Source organism: Corvus moneduloides, chromosome 19 (assembly GCF_009650955.1).
Source record: "Corvus moneduloides isolate bCorMon1 chromosome 19, bCorMon1.pri, whole genome shotgun sequence".
NCBI lineage: Eukaryota > Metazoa > Chordata > Aves > Passeriformes > Corvidae > Corvus > Corvus moneduloides.
Genome location: NC_045494.1, coordinates 6,524,711 through 6,539,517, shown reverse-complemented (window position 1 = coordinate 6,539,517; position 14,807 = coordinate 6,524,711). Strand labels below are relative to the sequence as shown.

The following is a 14,807-nucleotide window of genomic DNA, read 5'->3' as shown; positions in this document are numbered from 1 at the left end:
AGAAGCGATATGATGCCCACTTAAGTCCTGCTGGGGAAATCACACTCCACAGCACTTTGAAGGGGAGACAAGGAGCCTCTCCATGATGTTAACATTATCCTGAGTGGTCTGGATGGATGGACACGTTAAGCCCAAAGCCAGCAGGCAGCCCAGCTCTGTGCACTCCTCAGCACAACCTTCACTTGAATCATAGAATGATTTTGCTTGGGAAGGACCTTAAAATCATGTCACTCCAACCCTCTGCCACGGGCAGAGATTTCACTCAATAGATCAAGCTGCTCAGGGCCCCGTCCAACCTCGCCTTGAACACTTCCAGGGATGGGGGTTTCCACAGCTTCTTCTTGACGCGTGGGTACCACCAAAGCCCCCCTCCACGAGCAGGGGTGCGGCTGTCTCAGCAGGTCACGCTGAGCTGGGGGCCCGGAATGTCACCCACGGCGTGAGGCGCCCAGGCTCAGGAGCAGATGAAAGCCAGCCCCGCCTCAGAGCGAGCCCCGCCACCGCCCAGGGCAGACCTTGGCCCGTCTGTCGGGCTCCCCCGGCCCGAGGGGCGTGGGCAGGGGCGGTGCGGGCTCCTCCCGCCGCCTGCGGGGAGGGTGGGACGGGGCGTGCCGGCCCCGCCGCCCCCGCCCCCGGCCCGCCCAGCGGGGAAGGAACCGGCTCCTACCCCCGCCCGGTGCCCGGGGTGCGCCGGCCGCAGCTCTGCGCCCCTGCCGCCGCCATGGAGGCTTTCTGCGGGTCCCGCTTCTGGGTAAGCTTCTCCCTCCCCGTCCCGCCCCGCGGAGGGGCCGGGGCAGCGCCGTGCCCGCTCCGCCCGGGGCTTCCCGTGTGTTGGCCGGGCCGGGCCGCAGCGGGCACGGGCAGCCCGGTCCTGCGGCTGCCGAGGGGCTGGGCGGCACCGTCCCTCGGTCGCGGGGCCGTCCCAGAGCCGGCGGTGCGGTGCCTCCGCTCGGGCAGAGCAGCAGAAGGGCCGCTCTCTTCGCCCTTCAGCATCTCCACACCAGAGCCAAGACCGCCCCCACAGAGCATCCCGCGGGGGATGCAGCTCTCCCAGCACAGTCCGCCTCTGGACCTCACACTGATGAACCCGAGGCCGTTCCTTTCTGTTTTAGCGCGTGTTCTGCTCTTCGGAGTCACTCCCATGGCTGGCACAGTGTTCCCCGTTCAGTGCTTTGTTACTGCTAAAAGAGGGATGGGTTCGTGGCAGCCGGGGGTAGTCACCAGCCGCAAGGATTGCGGTGACTTCTGTTAGGACTTGGAGCCCTCAGCCCTTTGGGAAGGCTGATCGCACCGGGCACTGGGTTTGTAAGCACAAAAGTTTGGAAATTGCTGCCGCGGTCTGCTCTGATGGTGAGAGTGTGTAAGTGCTGCTGCTGGGTTCCCCCAAGGTACAGCGTGCTGTTTGCCTCTCTGCTGGGTAGGCAGGCACTCAGACCATGCGAAGCCATGGGGATGTGAGCACCTATGGTCAATCTGGAACTGCCCCCCCAATGACTCAGTTTTTGTGTGTCCCTTTCTTTTACGCTGCTTTAGCTCAGAGGGGATTTTTTTTCAAATGAGGAGCCGGGATGAAAAGGAATGTCTGAAGTTGCATCACTCCTGGAAAGCTGCTACAGGACAGCACAAGCAGTTGGCACCGAGCACTTTATGCTGAGTTCCATCCTCAGATAACCAATTATCTTTCAATATCTCTCCCAATATTACTATTTAAAAGAGGAGTTTGGCTCCCAAGCCCCTTGGTTACATTTCTTTGTTTGTATTTCATTTCCAAGCACTCTGCACTCTCTCTGCCACAGCAGCTGGAAGATAAGCTTGCTCAAACAAGTATTTTTGTGTATTATTTCTACCATAAACACTTGTAGGACAGGAGCAAGCACGAACAGATCGACATCGGGCCCTGGTCTATTGGCTGCCTCCAGAAGCAGGTCTTAGCTTCTCAAGGAAGGCTGGTAGTGCAACAACTCTTGTAGCAGTTTATTGATACGTTAATGTAAATATCCAGACGGTTTTCCTGGTTTGAAGTATGAAGTAAGTGCATCATTATGTACTTTATGCTGTAGTGTTATACTCCAGCACCAGCATGGTGCTCTCTGTGCTGCTCTCTGTGGACCTGTTTTCTTTCTTCCACGGTTGCTTAGGGTCAGAAAAAACTTTCCATCTGTTTAATTGTTTTAAATAATGGTACTCAACAACTCTGTGAAATGTAAGACTGTGACTCCATGACCAGCAGGTTGAACTCAGTGATCACCCTATTTTTGGCAGTATTTTTTGTCAGCAGGAGTGTACTCGGTGCACTGATTTTATGGGATATTTTAAGTGATGACCAGGTAGATGACAGTCACCTTGAAATTATTTGCTCTGCAAATGTGTTGTTCCGTAAGAAAATGTAGGTAGATGCTTCTGTTTGAAATCTTCCCACAAAAGTTGGGGTTTCTCTTGCTGCATTTGAAGAAGGGAGAACCAGGTGAAAGGCAGTTCCCAGCCTGTGCACCAAACTAATGAATGACATCCAGCTTTGCAGTTCAGAACAAGAACTCGATCAAATGTGAACCGATATTAATGTTCACTTTTTCATTAGCTGATGAACTTAGACTCCCCATTTTTTGTCAAAATCTAGATATTTTTAGAAGCTGAACGTCATATTGGTGTCAGTTTTAAAACTGTTTAGAGTGAAAGGAAACATACTGTCCAATTTAAACAGCTCTTTGTTTTGGAGTTTAAATCAACTACAATACTCTTCTGTTAAAAGGGAATCAGAAAAAAACCAAAATAGTTCAGAATTAGCTCATGAAAATGTTTATCTTGAAATATATAAACTTTAACAGATAATTTATTTATCTTGGATTTTTTTGACTTATCAAAAGTTTTAAGGTTTCAACTCCTCACTCTGATTCAGGGTGGGGAAATTTGCTGGAAATTTTGCTGGTTGCATTTTTTGTGGTTTTTTTGAAGAGGCAAAATAATTTCCTGTTCAACCCATTTCAGAAATAAGAAATGAAAGGGAACACTGTAGATCCCATTAGAAATCTGTAAAAGCTTTTGGCTTCCAGCTACTGCTTTACCTGTTGAACGTGGAATCAGCAAATTGCCAATGCAAATGTAGGTTATTTATACATAAAAGAGGAACAACCAGAATATTATGTTTTCATAACGCAGTATGAACAATCTCTTCATCTGAACACTTGGAATCGTACTGTCTTCTTCAGCTGTTAATATCTCCTAGCAGTGCTGAATGCCTTTGGGGAGGAGATGAATGTGACAGCACAGGCCCACACAAGGCAGGCCTTAGGTGTGTTCTTCACCAGTGCCCATAATGACCTCCTATTTATTGTGTCACATATTTGCTGTGTGATAGTAAGAGTGCTAAATAGGTGTGCCAATTAACGTGGCCCACAGTCTCTGTTTAGAGAAGCAGATACTGGTGAATTATCACTTTTTTGTTGCTTGTGTTCTCCACTGTAGTAAAACGTGAGTGGCCTCTGAGTCCAGAGCAAAGTGATCTCCTGGGGAATGTTTGCTGCACAAGTGTTTCAGCCTAGTGATTAAAGAGCACAAACTTGGGAAAAACCAAATTCTGTTCCAGTGGAGAGAGACCTTGTCTTTCTGCAGCTCAACCTCTCTGAGTAAGAAATGGCTCAGGGGCTGCTGTGAGATTAAAACACTGGGTGCTCAGCACTGCTGTTGGGTAATGTTGGGATGAGGGGCAAATAAATGCCTTGGTCTGCAGACAGGCACAGTGCCTGGGCTTAACCAGCAGCTTGTGTTTTGGGTAGTGTGGTTTTTTTAACAGCATAAATGGGGAATGAGAGAACAAGTGATAGAACATTTCAAAGGGGAGGCCACAATTTCTCAGTTCCTTTCGATCCTGCTCAGCTGACAGCTCGGTTTCCTTGCCCGCCCTGTGTCTTGGTATCCTGATAGAGGTCTTGTTTTTTCCCCATCCCACGTGGAGTGCTGGCTCCTTCTTCATCCAGAGGCTCTTGAGTAATCCAGCAGGAAGTTGCAGCAACTCTCAAGAGTAAACAATACCTCAGTCTTGGCTTGGTGATAGTCCTGTACAAAGCACCCCTTTAACCTTTAAGTTTATGGGTATTCCTTCACCTTGAGTCATTCTGTCAAATTTTGGTAGATTTGGACTAAAAGTCATGCTGCTCTCTGGAAATGCATTCTCCTGCTCTGCTGGTTCAAAGTGCCACAAGTTTCCCCTCTGCATAACTTCTTCTTTTGCTGTATCATGCTTAAATTTCTTGTAGTTGAAGTGACTCAGGATAGCTGTAGTAAGGCAGAAATATTTCTTCCAAGGAAGATGACGAATAGTGTACCGCTTGTAGCATGTGTACAAAGTCTATTTAAACCCCTCCACAACTTATGTGGTTTAATAATAAAACATTCAATTTTAACAATTCCATTATTTTCAGCTAAATCAGTGCCAGCAGAGGATGAGTGAAGCAGAAGGTGGTAGGAGATCACTGCCAAGGAAGGATCCTGCAGTGGGGTGGTATGGTCCAGACTGGCTGTTGTTTATATTTTAGCTTCCCCTTCTGCCACCCTGTGCTAAACACAGAATGTTCAGTGTTTCTAGATATTTAAACATGATGCAGATCTCCACATAATCTTTGTTAACTGTGTCCAACTTCAGCTGAGTCCCACTCCTATAAATCTCTTCACAAATAACTGCATCAGGTACCTCTGTTCTTTCTCATATTACATGGGAGATCAAACTAGGTGACTGTAACAGTCCCTTCAGACATCAAATCTGTGAAGTTATGTGCTCTCAAAGGGTAGGTGGGTTGGCAACATCCTGAACTTAAAAGCAATTAAGTACTCAAGCTCAAATTCTCCAAGATTTTCAGATTCTTGACATGAATTGAATGGAAGCTGTTGCTGATGGATTTGGGCCACAAATCCTCAATGTCAGGAGCAGTATAAATATAAATACTTAGCATTGGATTTGGAGTATTAGCCAGGGTCTGATACCATTCATCTGTGTGTAAATGGCAAGACTGTATAGTCAAATAGCCTGGATTTGACAGTCTTTGGGAAAGACAAAGTCTGGATTTGAGAGCTGTGAGCAAAACTTGATACCAGTGAAAGCTGCTAGTAGGAAGTGAGTCCTTTAGTGATGGTGTCAATTAATGAAACTCTTCAGCTTTCAACACAACTGTTCCTCCCTGGGCCATTTTAGCTTGTGTGACACAGCTGGTAGCTGTGGTGTCTGGGACTTTGGAATGCTATAAAGTTTGCCTCCTGAAAAGAAATTATGCTGGAACTAAATCCAAGTCACATGAGAAGTTCCTTAAAATGAAGCTAAAATTTAATCGCTGTGCTTAGGAATATAAAGCGTTTTGAGATGGGCTTCACCTACCTGGTAGGCAAATTGCTGTGTCACGGGAGAGATAATCCTTTCAACATGTGCAAATTTGAAATGTATTAAAATAAGGAGACTATTAGTGTTTAAAATTTAATTTAAAAAAAATTCTTTTGAAAAACCTGTTAAATGAGATCTTTGATTTTTCCCAGTAAGCTCATGCTCGATTTGGCTCCTGATCCCACCGTGGCTGTGATGGGCCATTATCCAGTTGCAAGTTCCTTGGCTGAGCTGGAGGAGAGCAGAATGGCCAGCAGCCAGAGATATTCCCAGGAACGTGCCCATGCTTTTGTACAACCAACAGCCCTGATTCCATGCTGGGCGTGTGTGAGCTGGCACCTTGTCCCTGTGCTAATCTTGTGGCAGTGTGAGTGGTGAAGTCAATGCAGTAAAATTTAGGTCATTTACAGGAATGTCATGTGCCAGTGTCATAAAGCCCTGAATTAGAACAGAATAAAGGAGATGGAGAAGAGAAACTGTTTCATGGGAGTTGTTTCAGAAATAATAATGTCTTTTTTCTTTCTGAAGCTTTCTGATAATGCGTTTGACATTTGTGCGATTAAAAGAAAAATTCTCTCCTCTTCCTCCCATTAGAATGATTTTTATTCCAGAATATCCTCCAACTGCTCTCAGAGCAGGACTGATGGCAATTTTTTTGTGACAGTCCTTTTTATTTTTAGTATACAGCAGCCCAACTGGATGGGCTGGCTTAAAATGGAGCTACAGTGGGACTGTCTCATTCGCAGCCGTTTGAGCTGTTCCTATCTCTTTAATTGAGTTACATTTGTGATGATCCTTGAATTAACCCAATTCCTTTAACTGAAAGGAGATGGGATGGCTTAAATCAAGGATATTCCCCCCCACAGCCATTATCACACTGGTCTGCAACAGGGCACCCCACTCTTTTATTGGTGCTTGCACAAGACCATAGGAAAAGCCTTCAGTGATGCCATTAACAGGAAGTTTTCTCCCCAACAGTGCATAGCTTTGGTCAATTTTACAAGACAGTTGGGAACTTCCTTGTGTAGGAACAATCCTGTTTTATTTTCTTGTCAATCCTGCTTTTGATTCTTGAGCATTTTTACTTGTATGTTTGCACCATGCCCTCTCCTCCACAAGTCAAAAATGTCCCTCTGTCCAAGCAAGAGGACTGAGCATAACTGAAACAACTGAAGTAGATGGATTTTACTTTTACTTTAGGTGTATGTTGTCTTAGATCCATATATAGTGTGTGGTCTCCTTCACTATCTCCCTGAGGCTACAGGTGCTTTTCTGAAAGCTCCATTACCTGGGCTCCTGTGGCTGTGGGGATATGAATCTGCCTTTTTTTCATCCTGTCTTATTTTTGTATCTGACAGCAAAGAAGCTCTGAACTTTTCATCTTAAAACTCAAAACCTAAGAGGAGAATAAAAAAGGAAATTACTGTCTAGTACTGATATCTAGTTGCAGTTCTCAAGTGCAAGGCGTGGTTGGTAGCATTTGTATCATGAAACTTCAGCTCGAGCAAAAACCTCTGACAAGTTACTCCACGATCATAAAATAATTCAATAGGCTCTGGTCTTGTGCCACGCCTATTTCATCCCATAAAATAAGCCACTAAAGATCCTTTTGCTGCTGGGAAAGAAAGTTCAGCATCCTGCCCAGTGTCCTTCACTTATGTAGAGAACTGGTGCAGTGTGCTTTGTAAAACAGAAAAACACCATTTCTGGTTATTAACTGTGTGGTTCATGCAGAACTCTAGATGCTTATGTCCCTTAACCCCGCCTTCTTTCTGAGCAGTGTTGCTGCAGTGAAGAATGTTGTTTCTGCTTGCCCTTTCCAGGTGGGGGAAAGGTTGCTCTGTAAACATGAGGAAGAATTGAGTGGTGCAGCAGCCACTGGGGATTAATGAAGCATCCAGCTCTTTCTGTAAGGGTGACACTGTTCCTTTGGAAATGTAAATGGGTGATGGTGCTCTGAAAAGCCCGTTTGAAACTGGTGCTCTTCTGGAGGCCTGGAGCTGTGCTTGCTGGTATTTATGCTCTAAAAGGACAATTAGAGTTGCTCCCAAAGAGTTTATTGACAGGGACCAAGCAGAGGAGATGGACAACAAGTAGAAATGGGAGGTGAGACATGGAGAGGCTGAGGTAAAGCCTGTGCTGTAGCTAAGACTGAGCCTCAGTAGTTTTTAGTGTTGCAGTTCAGAGCCACTCTCATTCCTGGGAGGAGGCAGTGTGGTAGAGCCAAGAGAAAGATCCTTTTTATTTCTTTCCTTTCCTTTAGACTTTTTTCCTTTTATTTATTTTTTTTTCCCAGGCTGTGCAAGTGAAACTCCCTGGCAGGGTATTGACCAGACCTAAGGGCTAAAGAAGGGCAGGAAAAGTCTGCTTTGCATTTCCATTCCCACTAGCAATTTGTTCTACACGAGAAAACCGTTGCCATGTTTATGTACCATGTTGATTCACTTCCCTATCTTCCATACTGGATGTGTGCCTTCCTGGCCAGCTTTCCAGTGTAACTGTTAATCTTACATAACATGCAAACCAGTGATAACTGACACGGAATCACTGATAGGGTGTGTGTTAGCCTTGGGTAGGGTGTGAATGACGTCAGCCCAATGGCCTTCACCTTCCAGCAGATAAAGGTTGGGTTTGTGTTTCCTGTGCTTTTCACCATTCTTCTGCAGCTGTAGAAATTCAGAGAGAAGCGTGTATTAATGTTATCCTTTTAAGGGAGAGAACTGCTTGACACTGCAGAGATGCTGTAAGTCTTTTCTAGGGTTGGGATGCTCTCTGTTGCTGTTTGAGGAACATTACTGCAGCATCAGCAATTATTTTTACTGCTGGGTAAAGCCAGTGTGAGGCACCCTTATTTTAAGCTTCTGTAGTGGAGTAGGAGTTGATTTAGGCTTAAACTCAAGACCAAAACTCCAGCTGGTCTTTTTCAGCAGGCTCCATAATGTCATCTGGGGATTTTGGGAAACAGACAGACAGGAATTTCCCTGTCCCTGTTTTGCAGCCTAGGTTTAGGCTTTCTGTTTGTTCTTTAAATGCTGTAATGGATGATGTGCAGGAAGCCCAAGATACGTGGCACTGAACTTCTATTTATTTTAAAGGCATTATTAGTTTTAAGGATGGCTTTTTCAATAGCAACATTCTTTTCCAGAGGGGAGAACATAATAGAAAGTACTAAGTGTTAGAGCAGGTTTAATGCTGCTCAGAGCTTCCCCTGTTGAATACCTTCCCTTAATTGAAGATCATGTATTTAAACCTGGTCATTTAAATGCAAGTCCTGCTGTCCAGATGGCCCTTAATGCAAGAATTGTGTTTATCCAAAGACAGACTGGCGTGATGGGTGTGAGTGAAAGCTGTGGCTAGGGCCCCTGTCAATGATACCCTTAACTGATCAGTAGAAAGCCCCACTAACTTGTAAGTTTTAGACTCCAAGAGACCCCTTTTCTGCTGTGAAGCTGTAACAAGCATTTCTAATCTCTTCCCATGGCTGTTTGCATTGTATTTTAGTACTAGAGGATTAAGTAAATCGTGTGCCCAGGGAGTTCAGTATAGCGGGCTGGTGATTTCTGCAGTGCTCCATCTCATCAGAAGAGCCTCCAGCATCCAAGGATCCTGCATCCAAGGGAATGCTGCTGCATTTGGCAGTCAGGAGAAGCCACAGAGCACGGAGGAGTCTGGATTAGTAATAGGTCACAGCTTATTGTCCTCAACACTTGCTTGTGGGTAAGTGAGGTGGCAGCAATGCTGGCTGGGATGGGCATGCTGGCTCTTGTGGTTTCTCTGGGATGAGTTTTGTGGAGAAAGTTGTGTTTCCCAACATTTGCTGCTGAGTGCTTCCCCTTGTGAGATGCCTGTTGATGGGTCACCACAGCCCTGGGTCACAGAGCTGCCTGCAGAGCGTTTTCAGGGGGCTGTCACTGAAGGGCAGAGCTGTGATGTCCAGGGGAAGGTGAGTAGCTCTCAGGAGAGCACAGAGCCACAAGCCAAGGAACAGGGGTGCTCCCCAACATCAGTGTGTTAGGTCTCTTTCAGCAGCAAGTCCAAAGAAAATCTTTATACCCAGACAGTCCAAGGTGGGTATTTTCATCCTCAACCAGAATAGGACTCAAGAAACATTTCAATTTGCTCCGTTTCTCAGGACAGAGTTCAGAAAGGCAAAGCCAGATTGAAGCAGGAGCCTTAAAGACAGGAGGCCGAGAGCTGATGTGTCCCTCCAGCTGTTGCTTCTTGTATTTGTTCTCCAGGGTGGAGTTCTGTAACTTTACTGCTGCACTGAAGGGTATGTAGCAACAGGTAACAAAGTTGGCGTGGTCAGGAGAGATTGTATTGAGCCTTTGTGTCATATTCTGACTCCAAATGAGTTGTTTAGGGTTGGAGTGGATGTTGGAATACACACTGTCAGTGTGGTGATTTATAAAGCCATAAAGTGGAACTTCCAGCTCCGTGAAGACTGATTCTGCTTGGTAAGAAACCCAGCTTGCAGACTCCCTGATTGAAAAGTAATAATAATAATTCATTGTAGAGTCCCTGCTGCATGGCACATACCATCATATATGGTTTAACCCAAGCCAGCAGCTGCTCACTAATCCCTTCCACTTCCCTGCTGGGATGGGAGAAGATGTGGAAAAAAGGTAAATTCCATGGGTTGAGACAAGAACAGTTTAATAATTGAAATAAAATATAATTATAATAATAATAATATAATTGTAATGCAAAGAGAGACAACAAAAAAGAGAGAGACAGAGCACTGTATCAGCTACTAGGGAGAAAATAAATAGAAGTGTATTTAGAAAAATAAATACTTAAGAACTCTATCCCACGACACATAGCAACATTAATGCACTCCAGCCTGGCCTCAGGGAGAGCAAGTTATTTGTATGGAATTCAACTACTTAAGTGTTTTAGGCACTCTGTCTTCTAACAGGGACCCCTCTTCTATTCAGGATGGGAACAGTCTGCTCTCAGAGCAGAAGCAGATCCTTATAGAAACATCTCTTCCAGGAAAGCTTATTTATCTCTTCCAGATTGGAATTGGACCTGGAAAAACATCACCAAGAAGCCAGTAGTCAGTCCTGTTACCTTGGCCATAGGTTTCTCCTTCAGCCCGCATCCCTGTTCCCATGTGCTGTGGAAGTAGTAGGCTCTTGTTGGCCATCACGTGGGTGCTGCTTCCTGTAGTTTCACATAATTTTGGAAAGGTTCCACTTTTATTCTCATGGATAATTCTACTGAATCTCAAAATCTTACTTTTTTTTTTTTAGGACAGAATTTTTGTTTTCTGGCCAGCTGCATTTTTATGTTCAGAAATGCAAACCCTTTGCCTTGTTTAAATAAGAGTAAATGAAAACCTTCCAATGGCTTGGCAGCCCTGTAGTCTGTGTCTTGGATACAATAGGCAGCTTGTGTTCAGTTCAGAAGTGAATGGACTTCTGGGGCAGTTTCTAGGTTGCTGTCAGACAGAAAGCTATTCCTGGACATTTTGGTCTTATAGGAAAGGTTTAAATTAAAAACTGGAGGTGGGGGGGCTGGGGGGTTCCCCTCAATAACTTTTCCCTTAAACAGAGTCTTTGTTTTATTCTGTGCTTCAGTTATTGCTATTCTTCTTCTGCTTTCCTTTTCCAGGATTTTTTCCAATAAGCAAAAGGAACACAATTGCAAACATGCTCAAGACATTGCTAAACCACATGTAATTTAAAGAGGAAATTAGTATTTTGTTGAATAAATGAGAGTAGATAAGCTCCTACTTGGGAACTAAGGAGCTTCAAACTTCTACAGGACATCTCCTGCCCCAGGCAGGGTAGCTGCTAGAGGAGCTTATTATGTTAGAGATGCTGAAATCTTTTGATGATGAGCCAAAAAATGGGTGCTCTTTGAATGTTATCATCCATTCTGGTGCCAGAGACCTGCTCGCTGGAAGAAATGTGGGGCTGGAGTTTGGTTTGGTTTTGATCTTGTGTTTGAATTGCTGTGTAATTGCCCCTGTGTTGTTGATTTGTGGCTGACGCTTGCCCGAGGTCTGGACAAACCTGTTGAGGTAATTGGGGCTGTTTTTATTCTGCTGGCCCATGCTGGGTGCCTGAGTGCCTCCAAAAAAAGCCATTTCTTGGCTAGAGAGGCACCAGCTGCGCAAAGGGCGCAGTTCCGATGTGGAGCTGGTGGATTTGTGCCAACCTGCACCGCTGCCAAAGCTGAAGCACCGAGTGACAAATGTGTCACAGTTCAGCCAAACCGTCCTGCACCCAGCTAAGGCTTTGTAGCCTCGTTACACTTAACGAACTCGTTCCTGTGTTTGTGGACAGGTTCAGTGATGCATGTGTCTTCTGATGGATCATTACTGAAATGGAAAGATTCTCTGCAGATTGTGGCTCTTCAGTTCTCCTAAAATCAACATTCAGTCTCTTTTGTGTTGGTAAACACAAGAAGGACCGGAAATACTTTGAGGAATTGATTTTCAGAGTAGTCTGTCACTTAGTAGGGATGAGAAGTGGCTCAATGTAACTGAAACCCTTCTGCTGAGAGCTCAGACCCAAAAATAATTAAGTAAATTGTTCTTTATCTAGAGATAAAGTATATTTGAACCACGGGTATCTTAGTTTTATCATCATCTTGTTAATGACAGTACAACAAAGTCATTTTACATTCCCCGCAAGTTTTTATCTACCACACTTAAGATGACGCATCAGATGGTAAAATCCAAGTTGTGAATTTCCAGGAGGTTTGATTAAAACCAAGTTGCCCTTTACCATACTGAAAGTTCTGTTTTAGTCTGAGCTTGTGGAACTGTGTTTGCATGTGGTGCATTGAAATCTTTAGGTACAAGTGCATATGTGGTTTGTGGTGTCCAGGGTTACAGCTGGAAAGCATTCCTTGAAATGTTTCCAAGAAAATCTGATTCCTGCCTGCATGTTCAGTACATTTCTTTTGCCTTGGTTTACAATAGGGAAGTAATTAAAGTTGGAAGCATATAAGTAAGAAGGACAAAGTGTTAGTCATAAGTGGAGGGGATTTTCCCAGGTCAGCATAAGGTTGGTCTAAATCTGATCATTTTCTCCAGTGCTGGACATTCTTGCTGGATGAGTTCTCAAGTGGAGGATTTTTCCTCAGGAGCTTTGTTTAGCAGAGGCACTCCAGGCTGGGAATGCCTGAGGAACATGGTGTTATCAGTACCTGTAACTAAGCCTCAGCAAAGGCAGAAACACAAGGGGTTTGTCTGCTACAGAATGCATGTCCAGCTCTGAAATACAGGAGGGCACAAATCTTTTTCTTTTAGGTTTTGCCCAGTATTTACAGCTGTACTTAGCCCTTTCACTATAGCAGATTAACCACAAGTGCTTGGGGTAAGTATTTTGGGAAAGCTCTTACTCAGGCCGTGTGCTAACTCCATCAGGATCTGAATACAACTTCATTCAAGCAGATGTTCCAGTTGGCAGCGCTTCTGCCTCTCTGTTAATGAATGTGTCTCGTCCCCCTTCCAGGATTCAAACCTTACAATACACACGGATAACCCAGACCTAACACCATGTTTCCAGAACACCATCCTGGCGTGGATCCCCAGCATTTACCTGTGGAGTGCTTTACCCTTTTACCTTCTCTACCTGAAGCGCAACAAACGAGGGTACATCGTGCTGTCCGTGCTGAGCAGGTTCAAGACGGTGAGAGCTCTTTGCAGAGCCCCATGGGCCATGTAGAGTTCATTTTTATTAGCTCAGCATCCAAGGAAGTAGGGTTTAAACAAATTTCCCTCCGATTTATCGTATTGAAGAGCTTGCTCATAGGAACAAACAGTGTGCATACAGATATCTGAGGGAGGAAGTCCATCCTGGGAGCCCACCTTTCTGGGTAGAGAGAAGAATTGATTGCTCTGCCATGAGCAATCCCCCTTTGTGAGCCAAAACTGCACTGCTTCAGCCTTACTTAAGGTTTAAACCACTGAAAGCTGCAAACCAAAGACCTTAAGGTAGATCTAGTGGGAATTTTACTTCTTTGTGAAAGTAAGCTTGAGAAGGGGTTTTTCAAGCTTCTCTCCCCATGCAATAGCAACGTGATTTCATCTGCACCTTGTGCTTAAAAGGTTCCTGGTGTCAGCAGCCCCTCAGGTCTGTAAGTGGCTGGGTCTAAGAAAAGCAAAGAAGTCACTTTCCATAGGCCATTAAATAACTCAGGTTATTCCTGGAGAAAAATACCAGGCTTCTGCTTCAGGGCATGTCTGCCTTTACTCTGGGTGCTGCCTGTGTTTCCAATCAAAACTAAGTAGGGGGGAAAATCCAGGCAAAATACGTTAGTCTTTTTACTGGTTGTGATTGCAGAATCCCTCAGAAAGCAGTTGAGATGAGATGCTTGGTTTGAGTGCAGTGGGACAGTTCATCAGACTGCAGCTGATCAGTGCTGTGATTGTGTTTACACAGCTTTGTTTTGCTGGGAATCTGTGAATCAGAATGGGCTTTTTTTAGCTCTCTGACCGCCCCTGGAGAGGAGTTTACCAAATGCTGTTTCTGTTTGCCTCCTCTCAGCTGTTTGGTGTCCTGCTGTGGTGCGTGAGCTGGGCAGATCTCTTCTACTCCTTCCATGAGCTCCTGCAAAACAGAACCCCTCCACCAGTCTATTTTGTAACTCCACTGGTCGTTGGCATCACCGTGGTTTGTAGCTGTTTCTGTTCACTATGACCAGTAGGAATAACTTTCTTTTAGACAGATGAAGGATGAAGAGCCCCTTTGCATTCATTGCCTTATCTGGACTTCTTTTAACTGTATTATTAGTATTTGTATTACTGAAGCAAATTTTGCTACCAAAAAGGCCAGAGTCACAAATCTCTCTCTCAAGTAGATTTTCAGCTGTGTAAATTAAAGTATTTATAATGGTGCCTTCCAGCCTGCTTTCACCTATCTCTCCAGGCTTGTGATCCAGTTCTGGAGAGAATTTGAATAGGACTTTGCCAAAAGAGTGATACGATGGAGCATGGCTTGTGCATTGTTCAGTACTGTATCGGACTTTGGAAAGCTGTGTCTATTACCTGGTGGCTGTTCCTCCATTAAACAAAACAAGTTGGCTTTGCCTAGGATGACAAACAGGCTTGTGGCTGTTGTATGAAAAATAAAGCAGTAAAATTTGCCCATTAAGTTTTTTAATTCCCTTGGTTAATTTTTTTTTTTTTTTTAATCTTTTTTTCTAGACAAGTCATGATGGTCCATCTGGATTGGAGAAATGACAGTCCCTACATTTGTTTAAAATGTAGCTAATATTTAACTGTTCCTAGCCCTACGTGCAAAGGCTTAAAAATTGAATTCTGTAGATGAGGCTCTGAAAACAGCAAAACAAATTATTTCACAGTTATTTGCTGCTCTCAGATGATGGAGGTTTTGCCATTGACCTCTGTGAAGTCATGATGGGGCTCATTTCAGAGAGGTCCTGCTGCTCTGGTATCCTTCCAGTCGATGGTGGCTCTAGG

The 14,807-nt window shown here is 44.7% G+C and overlaps 1 protein-coding gene across 3 annotated transcripts in view; it reads left to right on the top strand.

Moving 5' to 3' along the window:
• The first annotated feature begins 639 nt into the window (after positions 1–639).
• The window catches only part of ABCC3 (ATP binding cassette subfamily C member 3), a 46,770-nt gene continuing 32,602 nt past the window's right edge, over positions 640–14,807 (top strand). Inside the window, exons 1-3 of one of the 3 annotated variants that reach the window (XM_032128819.1) lie at positions 640–751; positions 12,838–13,014; positions 13,873–13,998. In XM_032128819.1, the coding sequence (XP_031984710.1) occupies positions 722–751; positions 12,838–13,014; positions 13,873–13,998 (333 nt within the window). In that variant the 5' untranslated portion in view covers positions 640–721. The remainder of the gene's footprint in view (positions 752–12,837; positions 13,015–13,872; positions 13,999–14,807) is intronic. The other 2 variants (XM_032128817.1, XM_032128816.1) reach the window with 2 other exon arrangements.